The sequence below is a fragment of the Zea mays genome, chromosome 2 (genome assembly GCF_902167145.1).
Source record: "Zea mays cultivar B73 chromosome 2, Zm-B73-REFERENCE-NAM-5.0, whole genome shotgun sequence".
Taxonomy (NCBI): domain Eukaryota; kingdom Viridiplantae; phylum Streptophyta; class Magnoliopsida; order Poales; family Poaceae; genus Zea; species Zea mays.
This window is the reverse complement of record NC_050097.1, coordinates 5,098,543-5,120,170: the sequence shown is the minus strand read 5'-3', so window position 1 is coordinate 5,120,170 and position 21,628 is coordinate 5,098,543. Positions and strand designations below refer to the sequence as shown.

The following is a 21,628-nucleotide window of genomic DNA, read 5'->3' as shown; positions in this document are numbered from 1 at the left end:
GTTTTCTATTCAACAAAATGATTATTAATTTTATTAAATGATACACTAAAATCCTTCATTTAAATGAGTATTGATAGGTAAAGATAGTATTAAAATTAGATGACTCAAGTCTTGACGGGACTTTTATTTTTTTTAATTCAGAAAAAATAAATAAATTGGAGGATTTCCTATTGATTTGAGTACATACCCCTTAATCCATATTATGTTTTGAAGCATTTGCTTAACTGAGATAATAAATAACTCAAATAAAAACCATACTTGCTTCATGCTGGGTTTCATGTGTTGTTGCACTTATAACCAAATTTGAGACTTAGAGTTGAATTTGAAGTTATGAATTTAAACTTGAATTTGAAAATAAGTAAAAGAAAGAGAATAAAGAGAAAAAGGGAAAGATGCTATACAAAATAAATAAGTAAATAAAGTTAATCTACCCATACTAGTATGTTTATTTTGTAATTTTAATTTGAGTACAAGTTCACCACAACATTTAAATTCAAATTGAGGTTTAAAAGGAAAAAAACAAAAGAAAAAGAAATTGGTAGCTGACTGGGCCCAAACCCCCCTCCGCGCGGCCCATCCTCCTTTTTCTCAAGCGCGCACGTGGCCCAGCTAACCTAACTCTCTCACCTCACTGTCGCCTGGGACCGGCTGTCCAGGGATGCACATCCGGGGGCACTCGCGTGCATGATCCGTTTAGGACACCGGCAGGTGGGACACTTTGGGCCCATGGGTCAGCCGCTCTACGTAACGCAGTCCTCGTCTTTGGACGCTGGCGCTCGCTGGGCTGCGGTTGCGGGAGGCTGGGCGCCGGGTTCTCGCTCATCACCGCATGGGCGGACTCGCCGTGGTGGCCCTGACCGGTGGGATCATATCCCAGTCGTCTCCCTCCCGTGATTCTTGCCGAATCGTTGCAGCGGAGCGCAGAGTTCGGCTGGGATTTCGGCCGACTCCGCTCGGATTCCTCCGTGCCGTCCGCGCGTTCAGAGAGGGAGGAGAGAGAGAATAATGGAACGTCGTCAGCCGCCGTGCTCCTGGTGGTTGCGGCGACCGCGGGGGAATGGCGGAACCAACTTCCCACCTGACGCGGCGCTGCCCCTCGCACTGCTCCCACTGACTGACCGGGCCCGCATACTGGGTCATCGTCTTCCCGAAATCCGCGGCGCCCTCCCCGCCGTGGGCATGCAGCCGTCGCCGAGAACCTCTGGAGGGTTGTTAGGATGCCAACAAACTCGCCCCAAACCCTTGCCTATAACCCAAACCACCGCTCCTCCTCGCATCCCTCTAGTTCGTGCCTCGACCAGGGTGTTTGTCGCGTGCGTTTCGCTAGGGCATAGCCGCGAGCCGCTGCCATTGCTCCCTGCTCAGCCGCCGCTCGTGTTTCGTCCAGTACGTTCGTGAAGCCCTGGTGGACATACATACTCCGCTCCTCGGCAAGCCTAGCTCAGCGTTGGGGAGGGTGGCGCAATTGCTCGCCACCGTGAAGGAAGTCCCGGGCGTCTTGGGTTGCATTGGGGCGAGGCGCCACCGCACCGATCCGAGGTAAGACCATCTCCACATCCTCCGCCCTACCCTCCTCTGCACGAGGCAACTGTTGGGGAAAGTTTTAGGGCACTGAGTCGCGACGACCGCGCTCGGCTGGAGCTGCTCCGCCGTGATTCCTGAACGACGTGGTGGTCGAGCGCTGGGGCTGGGGGTAGAAGACGACTGCTGTGGCCGTTAGATGGGGAATCGGCGACCCAGATTAGAAACCAAGGTTCTGCTCAAGTAAGTCATTGATTAAGAATCCAAGGGCGCGGGTTTGATCTTGGTATAGGGCGCATCGGTCCGTTGATGCGCTGCGCGACGGTCACGATTAGAACCTGTAGGTAACCCTTCGTTGGGAGAGTTTTGGTCCGATAGATCAAGATCGGATGGTTCCCGGGCGATCTCGCCTCTTAAAAACCGTAACCGTAGGATTTGGATCCATGGGTTCCTGTGTGTACCGATTCATTAAGTGAAAAGATCTAATCCTGGCCGCGCGATTTGAATCCAACTGCTCAGAACTCACCATACCCCTTCAGCTGGCCAGCTTTATAAAATAGCCCCTGTCCTTTTGTTGTATTAACCCGCGGTTCAGTCCTGGATTCATTGAGTCTGTGTATCTTTCTGTTCCAGTCCCTGGACTTCTGAAAGAAAAAAATAACAGCAAAAGAGGAACACAATATGAAAAAATAGCAGATCCAACCAACTTATTATCTAGAGTTCCAAATAGTTCCTAGTAGGCTAGTATTAGCTCTAGAGGTTCTAAAAGGGTCATATATAATCGTGTTTTAGAAAAGAGAGTATTTGGTGAGGTTGCATCCGGCAGTGGTTGTCGATTTTATATTAGTGATTTAGATCGGGGATCCAGGCTAAGTATAAATGTGTTACAGAAAAAAATAGTGAAGTTGTATGAACAGATATATAACCTATCTATTTGAACCTATCTTTGCTGCTACATAACACCATTTTTTATGCCCGCGTCACACACGAATCGTGTAGGTCTGTTCCTCTTCCATAACCAGTGGGTTGTTATCCCATATATAGCTAGAGTGTGAAAACTATCCCAGACCTTATTAGTGGTCCGCTACTCCATAGATGGACCATGAAAACCATTTAAGCCCAACATGACAAGTTGTCGCATGCAGCGCAGTGCTCACGCATAATACCACAATTTTAGGTAAAGGTGGACGAGAGCGATCGAGAGAGCTATAAAAAAAAGGGTTGAGCTATTTTTTTCAACTCATACCTTTATAAACCTTTTAACTAAAATAAAGTGTGATGTTTGTTGTGTGATGTCGTAACGTACGAACATTATATTAGTATGAGACTAGTGTGTGAGTTTTTCATCCTTAAGGCTGATTTGGTAACCAAAAAAATAAAGGGAATCTATAGGATAGAAGTCTCTTTACTATTTAAAATTGAATAGCAAGAGGATTCCTCCTCATAGATGCCCTCTATTTCACTGGTCACTAGTAAATAGGCTTCCTTAAAAAAATCCTCAGCTACATCGGACTAATCTCCGAGTTTTAGCCCATTAGCGTTACGGCCTCCCAGACCTAAAATATTTGATCCAGTCCAGACTCAGAGCCCAGCTATGGTTCGGTCCAACGAGCTTTTACGGGAAATCATGATTCATTGGCAAATCAGACAGATTTCAGAGCTATACTTGGCTAAAGCATAAGACAATACTGCGGTGAAAGCCTTAAGCCAGGAAAATATAAAAAAGTTAATGAATTATTGACCCTAGTCTAAAGGTACCAGTATCTTTCCCAAGCACCAACTCGCTTTCGATTTTTTATGTGGGCTCCCTTTTCCTTGTGTTAAAAGACTAGAACAGGAAGCTATACGACTCCCTTGATACAGTTTCACATAAACGAATAAACAAATTCATGCGGGTGGCAGATGTTATCGCTGTACAAGTATGCATTTGTGGTGGTAGCCAAGGATACAAAATATACATCAAAGTCACTGAAAGTTGTTGGTTACATAATAAACGTCTAAACAACACAGTCTAGAGCCATGTAGCATATGAAGATAGAAGGACCAAACAACAAGCGATCTGTATATGTAAAATATAAAAAGAGCGGGTTTGTGTTTGACGACCCATATTTTGCTATCACACCAAACAATACTAACGAGATCCAAGGATTCCTCACTCACGCAGGTGTTCGACTGCCCAGCATCTCATCGTCGACAATCAATGGCATCTCATCGTCGACAATCAATGTCTGCTTCGGAATGGAATAGCAGAGCCACCGCGGCGCCATGGGCTGACCTCCTGCCGGAGATGTGCAACCTTGTCAGGGAACGTCTCGACCCCATCAGTATCATTCGATTTCCTGCCGTCTGCAGGGATTGGTCCACCGCGTGCGAGGTGTATCCACTCCTGCGACCGGGCTTGCCCGCGCTGCTCACGCCCAGCGTTGACTCCGACGGCTACGATACCGAGCACAGCGTCGAGGCGGGCGCATTCTGCCTGCACGACGTGTCTGCCTGCGGCGGCGGCGGCCGCAAGTCCTTTCTCGGCGAGGCCGAGGGATTCAAGGACCGGGCTTGGGTCGGCGGCAACCACGGGTGGCTGGTGACCACGGACATACGGTGCGAAGACGTCCAGCTGCTGAACCCCGTAACCGGCGCGCGGGTTTACCTGCCATCGCTCTACACCATCAGCGAAGTCAAAAGGCTCGCCCACTTCAGTGTCGGTGACCACAAGTACAACGAGATCCTCAAGGTCGCGTTGTGCCGGACGCCGGCGCACGCTGACGGCCACCTCGCCGTTGCTATCTTCTCCGAAGATCTGCTGGCGTTCACGGCGGCCGGCGGCGGAGGCGAAGGCGAAGGCGAAGACGAAGGCGAAGGCGAAGGCGAGTGGACGGCGGTGAAGAACACCGCGGCCGATGATGTCTCGTACATGGACGCCATCGTCCTCGACGGGAAGCTGTTCGCCGTGGATAAGGTGGGCCGCATCTACTCGTGGCACCTGGATGGTGGAGCCGCCACGACGGAGCCTACGGTGGTTCAGGGACCGAATATTGATGACATGAGCCGCCAACATGACTACGACCGGTGCGCGTTCTACCTGGCTGCTTCCGGCGATGATGGCCATCAACAGCTTCTGCTCATCTACATATACGGCTACGAAATCGAAGATGTGTACAAGTACCATCGGACGTACCCCTGGGACGAGCGCGTGTTGCACAGAATGGTGTTCGACAAGAGGAGGAGCTTCGGTGACCGCGGCATGTCGGTCCACGAGCTCGACGCTAGCAGCGGCACGTGGCGGCGTGTCACGGACTTCGGGGGAGATCGCGCGCTCTTTCTCGGGGCGAACTATCCCTTCTTCGTCACCGTGCGACATGAGACCGGTCTTGAGGCGGACTGCGTCTACCTCGCCGACACACCCTCCGGCTACGATGTGGCCATCTTTGACCTGAAGAAGGAGGGCCACGGAAGTGACGGCCACATCAAGCAGCAGCTGCATTACTCACTCGTGAATGAGCCGTTCCAGATGCCCATGTGGTTCCTGCCAACGGAGTACCCACACTAGGTGGTTACGGAGTCTGTTCAATTTGTCTTGTCTAGGATTTTAGTTTCTAATAAGTAAGATGTTACATTGTAGTTAGTCGGTGAGAGTTTTTAGAGTTCAGTCTATTTCCAGTAACTTGAACCCCAAGTCTATTTTACCTGCGTCATGATGCGTATTTTACCTGGCCATGGCCACGTCGAGCGACGACGACCTTATGGTGGTCTGCATGTTCGACGACAACGACGAGGACGCGCGCTGGTGGAGGATGGTATTCGATGTCCAGCGAAGCTTTTGGTCCCTTTCTACACCGGCGTGCCTCCTATTCTCCAGGCAGATTGCACCGATCTGGCAATGCTCACCTCGCCTCTATTATCCGGCCGGCCAAGTAACCCATTGCATATACCAATGTGGTTTTAGCCTACTACGACATTACCCGAGAGCAAAAGTGCCCGTAGTATAGAAGAGCGTCAAACACTATATTTGAAGTTAAATAAATGGCATTAGCAATGCAAGAAATTTTAAATCTATAGTTGTGTAAAATGTTAATCATTTGCTATGTATAATTGATATAACTTTGCCTCCATAATCTTTATATTATTTAACCTTTTCTGCGATTAAATAAAATGTGCGTAAAGTAAACATTCAGAAGCAATTTGAGGCTCATGTTTAAAACCAGCCACCATTGTCCAAAAGTAATTCCAACTTTCATGTATGCAACCAGCCACCGTTACACTTTAATTGCGGATAGGGACAGGTACCAAAACAAAATGCACGAGGCATTATATGCTAAGATTTTTCTCAACCAGAAAAAGGTATGATGCCTCATGTATACAGCCAGAATATAACATCAGAACATGCCAGGAAAAAGCAATCAAGTGCTAGTCTTGTTTAATGTCTCCAAAGAAAAGGTTGCCCCAGAGCGAGTTTCCGACACTGTTGGGTGTGATGTTAGTATGTACAGTACCCATAAGTGGAGGCATACCAGGTACACCAAGGCCCAAACCTGCGCCTTCGGATTCCGCCTCAAGAAGATATGCCCGGCTGAAAAGATCGAATCGAGCTGTCGGATCGCAGATCCCAGTTGCTGCTGTCCAGCCCGTATTCTGTCGCGAATGTGATTGTTGGTGAATGTGATTGTTGGTGAATGTGATTGTTGCCATGCACCAGCTTCAATGTCCAATCTTGATGAGCTTGAGGAAGCTGATGATGAGGTGCTATTGTCAAGCAACCTCGTGACTGCCTGTGGATGTTGGATAATGTTATTCTCCTTGCATAACATTTAGTTGGGTAAATTTACTAGGGCTGTCAGAATATTTTATAAAGAAGACTTAAATACAGTGGGTGGGTCTATATAGACATACCTCGATTCTCATTAACAGAGCTGCCTTCTCTGAAGATAGGGACTCCACCTGAAAAGAGAGACATTTGATTTTGAACCTTTAAATGATAGCACTGTACCGGTGTACCCAATAGATACCAAGGGCCAGTATCACCGTGCGAATAATAATATATGGGAGACATGTAACCATCGTTACTGTGTTAGGGCTTTTTATTATTATTCATATCGAGGTGCTTTTCTTTCCAGATCTTGATGGTTTCAACTTCCCTAACTCCGTTTATAGTACCAATGAAAATAGGGAAGGGTTCTCAATACAATGTTTTTTACTGTAAAACCCATACTGATCAAAAAAAAAAACTGGCAACAAAATCGCAAGAGATGCTGCAAAACAGAAAACAAACATGATGAAAGAGTCCACATAAGGAATGAACCTGCATTTGTTTCTGAATCAACCGATCAGTTAGTTGATCAAGCCTCTTCTTGAGCTCAATTTCCACCTCTGTAGGATGAACCATGTCTCTTCTAGTCAGCTCAATGCTTTCTTCAATCTTCCTTGCCTATTTGACAAAAATAAACATGGACCAAATCGACATAATTCGTTAACAGAACTATTAGCTGCATTACAGAATGTAAAATACTAAAATTTCTAGCACAAACGACACTCAGCTAACAGCACCCGAACCTAGGTATGAAATATTCAAGAAATTATAACACATGCATAATTAGTTTTCTTTGGAGTACAATGACCAGAACAGGGCTAGGTATGAAATATTCAACACCAGAACCTAGGGATGATACATTTAAGAAACTGAACTTTAGTTGGATGCCTTTAGTTCTTTGCTTCCAAGTTGTATTGTATTAAGCCAAATAAAACAAGGGCACAGGGTATTCCAAACCAAGTCAAATGGGACAAAAAGTTTAAAGCAGTGAGACAATTGAGCCTCACTTTAATGTTATACCACAGTACAATGACCAAGACACTATGATATATGGGAGATCAATAAGGCAGACTAATAATATCCAATTGAGCTTATAGTTATAAAAAATCCCTGAATCAAGACTACCATTTGTAAATAAGAATTAATCACTACATGAGATCAGTCATACACGGGAAAACCTACCTTGTCCTTCAAGCTCACAATTCTGTCACATGTCAGAGTGTATTCTGCATCAATAATTTCTTCCTCCAGCTTGAACCTTCTCAAAGATTCTATCTAGACAAAAGTTAACACATATTACAAATAGATAAGGTAAAGAGACATGTTTTCGAGGAGTCAATAGTTCTACTAAAAAAGGCTCAATTAAATATTATATCAGTTGAGTGGAATGAAAAGCCACTGGCAAATGTAAGTTGATTGCTTACTTCATCAACCGGAGGGGCACTTGTCTTTTGTATCTTTGTTAGCTTTCTTCTGTATTCTTGTTCATGGAATGGTAACAAAGGTCACATACCAAAAAAAAGTGCTATTAGTCGAAACCAAAAAGAATGGCATGTCATACTTAAATAGGTTCAAGAAGAAAACAAAATAAGTCAGCATAATATAGCGTTGGCCTAAGAACGAACTAAAAGTGCTTAAAAACACAGTAAACTCTAAGCCAGAGAGCCCCAAAAAGAAGGTCATGGTCAACTTACTATCTTGAGCAAGTTTCTTCAATTCAACTTCCTCTCGAAGCTGCGCCACTTGATCTACCTATTCAAATATCAAGAATAAACAGTTTTCAGTTTAACAATAGAGCATTGTATAATTTGTGAAACACCTATGGATTATGAATCACATTCAACGCATAGCTAGCAGTTGTTATGGTAAAATATCGGACTCCAGCAATACGAAAGCAACAAAAAATAGTTAATTACATTTGTGCACAGAACTCCAGTGCAAGGTCACTCTAGACTAACCCATTATTCCATTGCCAGAATGTATCAAGTTTGTCTAGTCATAGCATTGTGAACCACATGTTAAGGTGCAGGCTCTTGAAAATGTCAGCATTCTCTAAACTTGAAGGGAAGAATAAAAACCCATGCTTTCAACTATCTATGCATAGTCATATCTATAGTTTGCCTCTACATCTGCTGTCGACTCAGAGCAGGGCAGTCTGTAGATTATCCATTGCTTCTTATCTTAAGCCCAAAAACATAATATACAAGGGGGGGGAGAGAAAACATACTTGAACTTCCAGATTCCATTGTTCCCTGGCAAGTGACTTTGCAAGCTCACCGTTTGTAACCTGTGAAAACCTTCTTTAAGAGCATTGCTAAGACCTGTGAAGATTGGGTAGGGGTCGTTTGTAGACAGGCATATACCTCAAGTCTAGCCAAACGTGCAAGGGCTTCCATTCTAGTGCTGTGATGTCTCTGTTTCTCTATCTCCACTGCTTCCAAGGTTTCAATCATACTAGTCTGCAACTCTGAAGCCTGAAACATGTTGAACAAGAAGCTGATAAGGAATCACTACTTTCTAGAAACCATCTCACCAGGATAACTTGTGTGTAGAAATGGTTTTGCAAATGAATACTTGAATCTGCCTTATAAGTACTTCAGATGAACTTACAGTTCCATAACCAATGAAATATGTGCGGGATTTTGAGCTCAAATGCAGCATTGCAAAAAAAAAATACATTTTGAATAATAACAACAAAAAACATACTCCCTCCATCACAAATTATTGGTTGGTTTGGCTTTTCTAGGTACCTATGCTGCTATGCACCTAGATAGACATATATAAGCTAAAAAGTTTGTATGATCTATAGTTTGGAATGTAGGGGGCACATTGTGGTACTAACTAAATGATGGTATAAAACACAAAAAAAAGTTTACATCATGCATGCTATAAGAGCAGTTTCTGTCGTTCTGTTCAGAGCGATATATATTGATGTCATCACATTAAGCAACCTCTCAAGTCTCGAACAAAAGAAAATAGTCATGAAGCAGCCTCACCTCCTGAGCCTGCTCCTTCTCACGCTCGGCGAGCAGCTTCTCAAGCCCCGCCTTCTCCCCCTCGAGCCTCGCAACAGCATCTTCGCGCTCAGCAATAGCGCGTGCGGCCATGGCCGCAAGCCGCTCAGCCCGCCGCCGCGTCCTCTCCTCCTCCCTCCGCCTCTCCTCCTCGGAATCCTCCGAATCTTCGCTCCCTGACCCATCGGAGTCCTCATCGCTCCCGCTCTCGGACGCGACACTCTTGCCGTCCTCGCGATCCCCTCCATCCGTTTCCGGTTTCACCTCGGCCACCACCCCCACCGTTGGTTCACCACCGGCTTGATCCTGCACCGCGAGCATCGCAGCCGCCGATGCGGAGCGACGGGGCCCTTGGGAAGGCGGGGAGCGGCGCTTCGCTGCGAGACGGAGGCCGAGTGAGGGGGGCGGGCCGGACGGCGGCGGCCTGCGCGGGAGCGGCACGTCAAGGAGGTCATCGGCGGAGCGAGATGTTGTGGAGTGCAGCGTGGCGAGGTCGGAAGCGGATGGGGACTTGCCGAGGGATTCCGCCGCCTGCTGATCGATCTGAAACACGAGAAAGTGAAGAGTCAGAAGAGCTGGAGGACTCGGGAGGGGATGGGGCACGTCGCGGCGAGTGACGAAGAGAGCGCTGCCTCGCCTGGTGGAGGAGGGTCTCGGCTGCTTTGAGCTTGGAGGAGATCCACCCCGCCATGGCGCTGTGAACGGAGGCGCCGCGGGGCGAGGGGATTGGAGTGACGCGGACGCCGCGCGGCTGCCGGCTACTTGGTCGATGACTGACGTGATGGGCCCGCTCAACCGCCGCTGGTGGCAACTGGCGAACGAAAATGGGCCAGGCCAAACGCCCAAACTAACCACTATTCTATCGCATCTTGGATCCTGTATTTTAAACTTCGTTCTTACACTGCAAATATCCTATATTACGCGATACTACGGACAGCTTAAGAACAACTCTAATAAAGATCTGAAACTAAGTCCTGTCTTAAAATATAGGGAAATTTGGATCCATACCATTAAAAGATCACCACTTTGGATCCATACCATTACTATCTCACTTACATGTAGGTCCACATGAGTCAATGACATGTGGGGTCCATGGTATATATCTAAAGTTTGGATCTTTTAATGGTATAGATCCAATTGTTCCTAAAATATAAGACTCTAGATTATAAAATAGTTTCCAAGAGAGATCATATTTTATAAATTTAGAGCAAAATCATATATGACTTCAACTCTAAGGTCCCAAATATACAAACTCGTAGTTGCGATTCTATCTCCTTTGTCATCCACCGCAAGTGTAGTGGAACTTGATTCGCTCTGTCGATGTGGCTTCGTTCATGTTGCCCACCTGTCGGGGCTCTCGCACCTCAGTCGTCGTTTTGTCGATGTGCCCTAGTCCTCATCTACTAGTGTTCCACCTCCATATACGTTGGTGTTACTCTAGCGGACAGTTTCATAGTTTCCATCCATCCGCGCCCTACTCCATAGTCGTCAGTGATCGCCCCCTCGATCATCACATAGCAGCACACCCACGCCCTACTCGGTGGTGTATCTAGAGAATGAACAGGGTGAGCCCTAGCCCACCCTTTGATTTTAATCTGCTACAATATATAGATGTTTTTATTTTTTTTCTTTTGATTCTCGTATATTATAGGACTTAAAATGTAAACTTATTTATTTATTTTGATTTTCATAAAACTGGAACACCTTAAGTTTAAATTCTAGATTCGCCACTGCCTATTCGCCGATGGCCACGTGCCTCTATTGTCGTCGTACTGGCCTCATCGTAGTGCTTTAGTGTTCGACCCAACCAATCCAGGATATTAGTGACTCAGGCCACACACCTCTCGATGTCGCGACACTCCTTGTTCTGTTTCACATTCCTCACTGCCTCGTTGATCTCGTGCACGATACAGATGATGTTGCCCACGCTGCTCAACGCTATAGCAGCCATCTTTTTTGCTCAATCAATCAGCAACAAACACAGCAATGTACTTCAAATAGTTAATAAATACAACTCGTCAATAGATCAAGCTATGAATGATCATTGTAAATAAAGCCTTGCCAGCAGCACACTACTGTTGTGGTGTGGCATCTTCCATGCGTGAGAGAAAGGAGGAGCGTCTGGAGAGTGTTGTCGGTATCGATCTAGGTCGAAGTGAGAGATGAGAAGAAGCGCCAATGGGGAGGTCTGTGGGGTTGCTATGTGTAGCATGATGTCTGGAATAAGATGAAACCAGGCGCACGATAAATGAGAGTGAGATAGAGTTAGTGCGCGCGGGGAGACAGTTCACGCGCTAGCGGGCAACCAAAAAAACAGAATCGGTTGTTAAACACTAGATTTAAGGTCCGTTTGTTGGAAAGCAACAATATGTTTAGGTTCTAAACATAGCAAATTAACCTTTAAAACAAAATTTAGAGCCCTATCTAAGGCCTCAAACCGAAAGTTGAAAAAAGTCCATTCTGCCTCACGTCATTGTCCAAATTTCTTGGTCAAACTATAAAACGAGACATCGATCCAATTATTCCTATAAATTGTCAAAACATTCAAATTACATCGCTTGATTCAGAGTGGGTTTTTTTACAAAGGTTTATACTTTTTTATTCTAAAAATGATAAATACTTGGTGTTTTTTTAAACCCATATAAAAAGTATAATAAGCTTTTCAATATTGTAAACAAAATCTAGAGATAAATTGGGATACGAAAAATACAGATAAAACATATAGAGTTCATGAAAACATCATTAAAAAACTTTCAAAAAACGTGTTCAACTCTAGGTGAATGGAAAACATAAAAAACTTGAAAATAGAACAATCTAATCAATACATAAGCATGTTTTAAAAACTTTGTACGATAATGATATGTGATGAAACTAGCATAATGTGATGTGCATTAGTATTTAATGCATTCATGCTACTTGTGTGTTGTGTATTTTATTGTGTATACTAAGAGTAGATGATTATTATGACATGATTTTGAATACATCAACCTGTTAATATACATCAAAAATAAAACTATATTGGATTTTTTTAATATATTTTTATTCAAATAATAAAGTTCCACATGTGTATGGAGTATATTTAAGTATAGGAGTGCACTTGATGGAAAAGGACAAGGGAAGCCACATAGGAGGGTCATCAAACTCTCGTGGTCAACCAACCTTGGTAGAGACACCTCTTAGACCTCAATGTTAGTGGAATGTAATAAGAACAAAAGGTACTATCTAAATATTGATTCAAGCTCATTGGACACCCAAAGATTTGGGTGGACCCACATTAGTTTCCCATGGATCAAGGGACCCAGAGACAGAGAGACCAACTCTAATTTACGCTACCTTCACCCAACACCACCTAGAAGCATGATTAATGCATGGACTTAGCGACAAGAAAGGAGAAGGGCCTAGGCGTCGATGAAAGAGGGCTCGACAAACCATTGTTCTACAAAAAGTGACCCGTCTCTGAACACATGCAAGGAAACACATTCATCGTCACCACAAGTTGTGGGATGAAGTTTGATATGAAGGTTATTGCTTACACCGCTCAGATCCATGGCCCACCTCCAACTTGTATAAATAGAGGGCACCTCTCACTCTCAACACCCAACAAAGAATAAGAGAAGAGCTCCATTACATTCTTGCTAGTAATAGTAGGATAGTTTAGTTTGCGAGTTAGAGTGAGTTGAGATAGTCTCTCTATGAAATCATATATATGCCCTCAAGTGTTTCGATGGTTAGCAACATAAGGTTATTATTACTAACATGTACTTTGTAGAGGCAAATTTGACTTAGAACACGATGATGGTGAATGGTTTGGATGATTTATTGTTCCCATGCCTCTACTCATGGATTTCATTATAGGCTTTGAAAAATGAAAGAAAAGGTTAATGATGGACTATTTCGAAGCGTCAATTAGAATCGAGCATTGAGGTATACTTATAGTAGTTTAGGACTTTGTTCTTTCTTTGGTAATATTGTAAAGGTGGTATGAACTAGTAGCTTGACCTAAACAAGTCTAGCAAGTTTAGTGTGGCGCACAATAATTGTCTTTAGCTCTATAAGGCTTAAGTGAGGTCCAAAATAGCATGGATTAGGAAACCAATTCCAAAGTTTTTAAATCGTATAAATTAGAAGGGCTTTCGAGGTACCAAACCCTATGTTTTAGGGTTGTTAAACCATACTGGATCAATCCAACGACGCCACATAGACAGACTGAGAATGTCGAATTGTCGAACTATATGAATTCCTCATCGGACTAATGCATTAGGTTCAATTGTCTTTATGATCAGACTCAAGAGTTCTAGTGGTACGTTGGACTGGTTCGATTACACGCATCAGACATATGGCAGCACTGTTTTAGCTACATGGTCATCAGACTAAGATCAATTGTCTCAGCGAACCAAAGTAGATGGATCCGACGAGTGTTGAGTAGTGATTATAGAGGTTTTGGTGGATGGCATACTAGCCAGATGCCAGGCATCGGACCATACGCCTAAGGCAGTGTTCAAACCACTAATTTTGACAGAATAGTGCAATAGTTACAGTTGTGTCCTATCGACTCTGTGAGATGGTTTGAAGGTGAACGCTGAGAGCACCTAGAGGGGGGGTGAATAGGTGATCCTGTAAAACTTCAAAACTTAAACCACAAAAACTTGTTAAGGGTTAGCACAAGTATGGCCAAGTGGCTAGAGAGGAGTCAAAACACAATAACCACAAGAAAGCAATCACAGAGTTGACACGGTGGTTATCCCGTGGTTCGGCCAAGTACAAAACTTGCCTACTCCACGTTGTGGCGTCCCAACGGACGAGAGTTGCACTCAACTCCTCTCAAGTGATCCAATGATCAACTTGAATACCACGGTGTTTTTCTTTCCTTTGATCTTTTCCCGTTTGCGAGGAATCTCCACAACTTGGAGTCTCTCGCCCTTACAATTGAGTTCACAAAGAAATACGGAGTAAGGTGGGAATGAGCAACGCACACAAGACTCGAAAATCAGAGCAACAACACGCACACAAGTCGCAACAAGAGCTCGCAACGCAACACAAAGAGTTCACAACTCCACAAGAGCTCTATATGCTATCACAATGAAACGAATGCGTGAGATTGATGTCTTGGTGCTTAGAAGAGTTGTAGGAATGCTTGGTGTTCTTCTCCATGCGCCTAGGGGTCCCTTTTATAGCCCCAAGGCAGCTAGGAGCCGTTGAGAGCACATCAGGAAGGCTATCCTTGCCTTCTGTCGTCGGGCGCACCGGACAGTCCGGTGCACACCGGACAGTCCGGTGCCCGATTTGTTTCCTTAAACAGCGCATCCGACCGTTGCTGTTTGAGTCAGATCTGCGCACCGTTGGCGCACCGGACATGTCCAGTGCACACCGGACAGTCCGGTGCCTCCTTCCGACCGTTGGCTCGGCCACGTGTCGCGCGCCGATCACGCGGCCGACCGTTGGCCCGGCCGACCGTTGGCTCACCGGACAATCCGGTGCACACCAGACAGTCCGGTGAATTTTAGCCGAAGTCGCCGGAGAAAAACCCGAGAGCGGCTGGTTTGCTCCGCGCTGGTCTGGCGCACCGGACACTGTCCGGTGCACACCGGACAGTCCGGTGCCCCAGCCCGAAGCAGCCTTTGGCTTTACACAGCCACTCTCCACTTCCTTTCTTTTCTTCTTCTTCCTGTTTCTAACACTTGGACAAGATATTAGTACACAAAACCAATGTACTAAGGCTTAGAAACATACCTTTACTTGTGATTTGCACTTTGTTCATCCATGGGCATATTTTCACATTTAAGCACTTGTGTTTGCACTTAATCACCAAAATACTTAGAAATGGCCCGAAGGCACATTTCCCTTTCAATCTCCCCCTTTTTGGTGATTTATGCCAACACAACATAAAGCAACTAGAACAAGTGCAAAATCACTTCAAATAAAAACTCAAATTGGTTTTGATTCAATTTTGGCATATATGGATCATCCTTTGCCACCACTTGGTTTGTTTTTGCAAATCAAATTCAAATCTCTATCTCTAAGTCAAACACACATGTTGAAGTATAAAGAGAGTCATTCCAAAAGAGATTGATCAAAGATTTCAAAAACTCCCCCTATTTCCCATAATCAACACTTCTCCCCACAAGAAGCCAACTTTTGACAAGAGACACAATAAAAGAGTTTTGCTAAAACAAAAAGCTCTATTCTACTGTTTTCAAAATCTCTCAAGTGGTAGCTGATCCATTTATCGCTTTGGCCTTTATTTTCTCCCCCTTTGGCATCAAGCACCAAAACGGAATCAATCTTGGCCCTTTTAACCCCATTGCCTCACCAAAGTCTTCAATTAAGAGCAAATGGCAATAAGATTTCATGAGATGAACTTGGAATTAGTTACCCTCTCATCGGAGTGCAGTGGAAGTCTTTCATGGTCCAAGTCCACCTTTTCCCTTTCAATCCTCCTTCGAGACTAAATTATCAAACTCAAGCACAAGGTTAGTCTCAAAGGGTCAAGTTGTAACACATCTCCCCCTAAACATGTGCATCACTTTGCAACGGGCTTGTGAGGTCCAGGGAGTGTTTGTACAACTTGAGCACCACTATAAGCAACAAAATACAGAATGAACATGATCAAAGGCATAAACACATGTATGCTACATTTCAATCCAAGTTCCGCGAATCTAAGACATTTAGCTCACTACGCAGCCTGCAAAAGGTCTTCTCATCTAGAGGCTTGGTAAAGATATCGGCTAGCTGGTTCTCGGTGCTAACATGAAACACTTCGATATCTCCCTTTTGCTGGTGGTCTCTCAAAAAGTGATGCCGGATGTCTATGTGCTTTGTGCGGCTGTGTTCAACAGGATTTTCCGCCATGCGGATAGCACTCTCATTATCACATAGGAGTGGGACTTTGCTCAGATTGTAGCCAAAGTCCCGGAGGGTTTGCCTCATCCAAAGTAGTTGCGCGCAACACTGACCTGCGGCAATGTACTCGGCCTCAGCGGTGGATAGGGCAACGGAGGTTTGTTTCTTAGAGTTCCATGACACCAGGGACCTTCCTAAGAATTGGCACGTCCCTGATGTACTCTTCCTATCGACCTTACATCCAGCATAGTCGGAGTCTGAGTATCCAACTAAGTCAAAGGTAGACCCCTTTGGATACCAGAGCCCGAAGCAAGGCGTAGCAACCAAATATCTAAGAATTCGCTTCACCGCCACTAAGTGACACTCCTTAGGATCGGATTGAAATCTAGCACACATGCATACGCTAAGCATAATATCCGGTCTACTAGCACATAAGTAAAGCAAAGATCCTATCATAGACCGGTATGCTTTTTGATCAACGGACTTACCTCCTTTGTTGAGGTCGGTGTGTCCGTCGGTTCCCATCGGAGTCTTTGCGGGCTTGGCATCCTTCATCCCAAACCTCTTTAGCAAGTCTTGCGTGTACTTCGTTTGGGAGATGAAAGTGTCGTCCCTGAGTTGCTTCACTTGGAACCCAAGGAAGTAGTTCAACTCGCCCATCATCGACATCTCGAATTTCTGCGTCATCACCCTGCTAAACTCTTCACAAGACTTTTGATTAGTAGAACCAAATATTATGTCATCGACATAAATTTGGCACACAAACAAATCACCATCACATGTCTTAGTAAAAAGAGTTGGATCGGCTTTCCCAACCTTGAAAGCATTAGCAATTAAAAAGTCTCTAAGGCATTCATACCATGCTCTTGGGGCTTGCTTAAGTCCATAGAGCGCCTTAGAGAGCTTACACACATGGTCGGGGTACCGTTCATCCTCGAAGCCAGGGGGTTGCTCCACATACACCTCCTCCTTGATCGGCCCGTTGAGGAAAGCGCTCTTCACATCCATTTGGTACAGCCTGAAAGAATGGTGAGCGGCATATGCTAGCAAGATTCGAATTGACTCTAGCCTAGCCACAGGAGCAAAAGTCTCCTCGAAATCCAAACCTGCGACTTGGGCATAACCTTTTGCCACAAGTCGAGCCTTGTTTCTCGTCACCACCCCGTGCTCGTCCTGTTTGTTGCGGAACACCCACTTGGTTCCCACAACATTTTGCTTCGGACGAGGCACCAGCGTCCAAACTTCATTTCTCTTGAAGTTGTTGAGCTCCTCCTGCATGGCCAACACCCAGTCCGGATCTAGCAAGGCCTCCTCTACCCTGAAAGGCTCAATAGAAGAGACAAAAGAGTAATGCTCACAAAAATTAACTAATCGAGATCGAGTAGTTACTCCCTTGCTAATGTCACCCAGAATTTGATCGACGGGATGATCCCTTTGAATCATCGCTCGAACTTGGGTTGGAGGTGCCGGTTGCACTTCTTCCTCCATCACATGATCATCTTGTGCTCCCCCTTGATCACACGCCTCCTGTTGATGAACCTGTTCATCGTCTTGAGATGGGGGTAGCACCATGGTCGAGGAAGAAGGTTGATCTCGTTCATCTTGTTCCTGTGGCCGTACTTCTCCAATCGCCATGGTTCTTATAGCGGCCGTCGGAACATCTTCTTCATCTACATCATCATAATCAACAACTTGCTCTCTTGGAGAGCCATTAGTCTCATCAAATACAACGTCGCTAGAGACTTCAACCAAACCCGATGATTTGTTGAAGACTCTATACGCCTTAGTATTTGAGTCATAACCTAATAAAAACCCTTCTACAGCTTTGGGAGCAAACTTAGAATTTCTACCTTTCTTCACTAGAATGTAGCACTTGCTCCCAAATACACGAAAATAAGATACATTGGGTTTGTTACCGGTTAGTAGCTCATACGACGTCTTCTTGAGGAGGCGATGAAGGTAGACCCTGTTGATGGCGTGGCAAGCAGTGTTAACGGCTTCCGTCCAAAAGCACTCGGGGGTCTTGAACTCTCCTAGCATCGTCCTCGCCATATCGATGAGCGTCCTGTTCTTCCTCTCTACCACACCATTTTGCTGTGGTGTGTAGGGAGCGGAGAACTCGTGCTTGATCCCTTCCTCTTCAAGGAACTCCTCCACTTGAAGGTTCTTGAACTCGGACCCGTTGTCGCTCCTTATCTTTTTCACTTTGAGCTCAAACTCATTTTGAGCCCTCCTGAGAAAGCGCTTGAGGGTCCCTTGGGTTTCAGACTTATCCTGCAAAAAGAACACCCAAGTGAAGCGGGAAAAGTCATCAACAATAACTAGACCATACTTACTTCCCCCTATGCTTAGATAGGCGACGGGTCCGAAGAGGTCCATATGCAGCATCTCCAAGGGTCTTGATGTCGTCATCACATTTTTGGTGTGATGAGAGCCTCCCACCTGTTTCCCTGCTTGACAAGCTGCACAAGGTCTATCTTTTTCGAATTGAACATTAGTTAGACCTATCACGTGTTCTCCCTTTAGAAGCTTGTGAAGGTTCTTCATCCCCACATGTGCTAAGCGGCGATGCCACAGCCAGCCCATGCTAGTCTTAGCTATTAAGCATGCATCTAGACCGGCCTCTTCTTTTGCAAAATCTACTAAATAAAGTTTGTCGTCTAATACACCCTTAAAAGCTAGTGAACCATCACTTCTTCTAAAGACAGACACATCTACATTTGTAAATAGACAGTTATATCCCATATTGCATAATTGACTCACAGATAGCAGATTATATCCAAGAGACTCAACTAAAAACACATTAGATATGGAGTGCTCATTAGAAATTGCAATTTTACCTAAACCTTTTACCTTGCCTTGATTCCCATCACCGAATATAATTGAATCTTGGGAATCTTTATTCTTGACGTAGGAGGTGAACATCTTCTTCTCCCCCGTCATATGGTTTGTGCATCCGCTGTCGATAATCCAGCTTGAACCCCCGGATGCATAAACCTGCAAGGCAAATTTAGGCTTGGGACTTAGGTACCCAACTCTTGTTGGGTCCTACAAGGTTAGTCACAATTTCCTTAGGGACCCAAATGCAAGTTTTATCACCTTTGCATTTTGCCCCTAACTTCCTAGCAATTACTTTTCTATCCTTTCTACAAATTGCAAATGCAGCATTCAAAGCACAATAAATTGTAGAAGGTTCATTTGCTATTTTCCTAGGAGTATGAATAACATTCCTTCTAGGCACATTGAAAGGGAATTAGGCTTACACCTAGTTCCTAAATTATTTTGGTGGTTGAATTGACCAACACAAATTGATAAACTAACTAGTTTGCTCTAGATTATACGTTCTACAGGTGCCAAAGGTTCATCTACAACTATACTAATTCGACTGTCCGGAATACCGTAGATTATTCCGGACAGGAGAAGCTTTTTGGAAAAACAGGCCAAGCGCGGACCGTCCGGGCTCTTGCGGCGGACCGTCCGCGACATCGGGATACCCCTCGGACAGAACCAATGCAAAAACACAAGTTTCCACTACAGACTGTCCGGAGGAAAAGCGAAGACCGTCCGAGCCCTCGCGCGGACCGTCCGGCCTCAGGCGCGGACCGTCCGGTCGGTAAGAAACCGAAAAACCCGAAGGTGACGGGTTCGGAGAAATGAATTATAGGGGGCCTCGCGGACCGTCCGGGGTGCACGACCGGACCGTCCGCGACTGGCTCTGTCTGACATCTGACGACGCATTAAATGCAATATAGCCGTTGATATAGCCGTTACTGCTGACCGTTGCATTTTCAGCCGTTGATCTATAGGGGCGGACCGTCCGCACCAGGAGGGCGGACCGTCCGCGCTCAGCAGAATGGCCCAACGGCTAGGAAGTGGTTGGTGGCTATAAATACAACCCCAACCACCTCCATTCACTTCATCCAAGCATTCCAACCTTCAACATTCAATACAAGAGCTAGCAATCCATTCCAAGACACATTCAAAGCCTCCATCTCTCCAAGTTTCACAATTGAGAAAAGAGATCATTAGTGATTAGTGACTTGAGAGAGAAAGTGATCCGTGTGTCATTTGTCGCTCTTGTTGCTTGGCTTTTTAATCGTGCTTTCTTGATTCTTTCATTGTGATCAAGCTCACTTGTAATTGAGACAAGAGACACCAATCTTGTGGTGATCCTTGTAGGAACTTTGTGTTCCAAGTGATTGAGAAAAGAAAGCTCACTCGATCCGTGGATCGTTTGAGAGAGGGAAGGGTTGAAAGAGACCCGGCCTTTGTGGCCTCCTCAACGGGGAGTAGGTTTGCAAGAACCGAACCTCGGTAAAACAAATCCGTGTGTCACACTCTCCATTTGGTTGCGATTTGTTTTCCACCCTCTCTCGCGGACTCATTTCTTTATTACTAACGCTAACCCGGCTTGTAGTTGTGTTTATATTTGTAAATTTCAGTTTCGCCCTATTCACCCCCCCTCTAGGCGACTATCAATTGGTATCAGAGCCCGGTGCTTCATTAGGGCCTAACCGCTCGAAGTGATGTCGGGAGATCACGCCAAGAAGGAGATGGAGACCGGCGAAAAGCCCACTACAAGCTACGGGAGCACTTCATCGGAAGAGTCTCGCACCAAAAGGAGGGAGAAGAAGAAGAGCTCCTCCAACAAAGGGAAGGAGAAGAAATCTTCTTCTCACCACAAAGAGAAGAAGGAAAAATCTTCTTCCCACAAGCCGCATCGGAAAGGCGATAAGCACAAGAGGATGAGGAAGGTGGTCTACTACGAGACCGACACTTCATCAACTTCTACCTCCGACTCCGATGCGCCCTCCGTCACTTCTAAGCGCCAAGAGCGCAAGAAGTATAGTAAGATCCCCCTACGCTACCCTCGCATTCCTAAACATACACCCTTACTTTCCGTCCCATTAGGCAAACCACCAACTTTTAATGGTGAAGATTATGCTATGTGGAGTAATTTGATGCGATTTCATCTAACCTCTCTCCACAAAAGAATATGGGATGTTGTTGAGTATGGTGTACAGGTACCATCAATAGGGGATGAGGACTATGACACGGACGAAGTGGCCCAAATCGAGCACTTCAACTCCCAAGCCGCAACCATCCTCCTTGCCTCCCTAAGCAAGGAGGAATACAACAAAGTACAAGGATTGAAGAACGCCAAGGAGATTTGGGACCTACTCAAGACGGCGCACGAGGGTGATGAACTCACCAAGATCACCAAGCGGGAAACGATCGAGGGGGAGCTCGGTCGCTTCCGTCTTCGCCAAGGGGAGGAGCCACAAGACATGTACAACCGGCTCAAGACCTTGGTAAACCAAGTGCGCAACCTCGGGAGCACAAAATGGGATGACCACGAAGTGGTTAAGGTTATTCTAAGAGCTCTTATTTTCCTTAACCCCACTCAAGTACAATTAATTCGTGGGAATCCTAGATATCCACTAATGAC

The 21,628-nt window shown here is 45.4% G+C and overlaps 2 protein-coding genes across 2 annotated transcripts; one reads left to right on the top strand and one right to left on the bottom strand.

Annotated features, from left to right (window-relative positions):
- The first annotated feature begins 1,275 nt into the window (after window positions 1-1,275).
- Window positions 1,276-5,188, top strand: LOC100276239 (uncharacterized). Its single transcript, NM_001150076.2, has 2 exons — window positions 1,276-1,539; window positions 3,686-5,188. Exon 2 carries the CDS (start codon window positions 3,722-3,724, stop codon window positions 5,066-5,068), a length of 1,347 nt encoding a protein of 448 aa, NP_001143548.2. The 5' UTR covers window positions 1,276-1,539; window positions 3,686-3,721; the 3' UTR covers window positions 5,069-5,188.
- Window positions 5,189-5,729: 541 nt separating this feature from the next.
- LOC100278586 (Golgin candidate 2) lies at window positions 5,730-10,091 on the bottom strand. The gene is made up of 10 exons (NM_001151817.1): window positions 9,977-10,091; window positions 9,322-9,882; window positions 8,689-8,799; window positions 8,553-8,612; window positions 8,020-8,077; window positions 7,750-7,805; window positions 7,508-7,600; window positions 6,818-6,943; window positions 6,409-6,456; window positions 5,730-6,287 (listed from the first exon to the last, which is right to left on the bottom strand). The coding sequence occupies exons 1-10, from the start codon at window positions 10,028-10,030 to the stop codon at window positions 5,919-5,921; spliced, it is 1,536 nt and encodes a 511-aa protein (NP_001145289.1). The 5' UTR covers window positions 10,031-10,091; the 3' UTR covers window positions 5,730-5,918.
- Window positions 10,092-21,628: the final 11,537 nt, after the last annotated feature.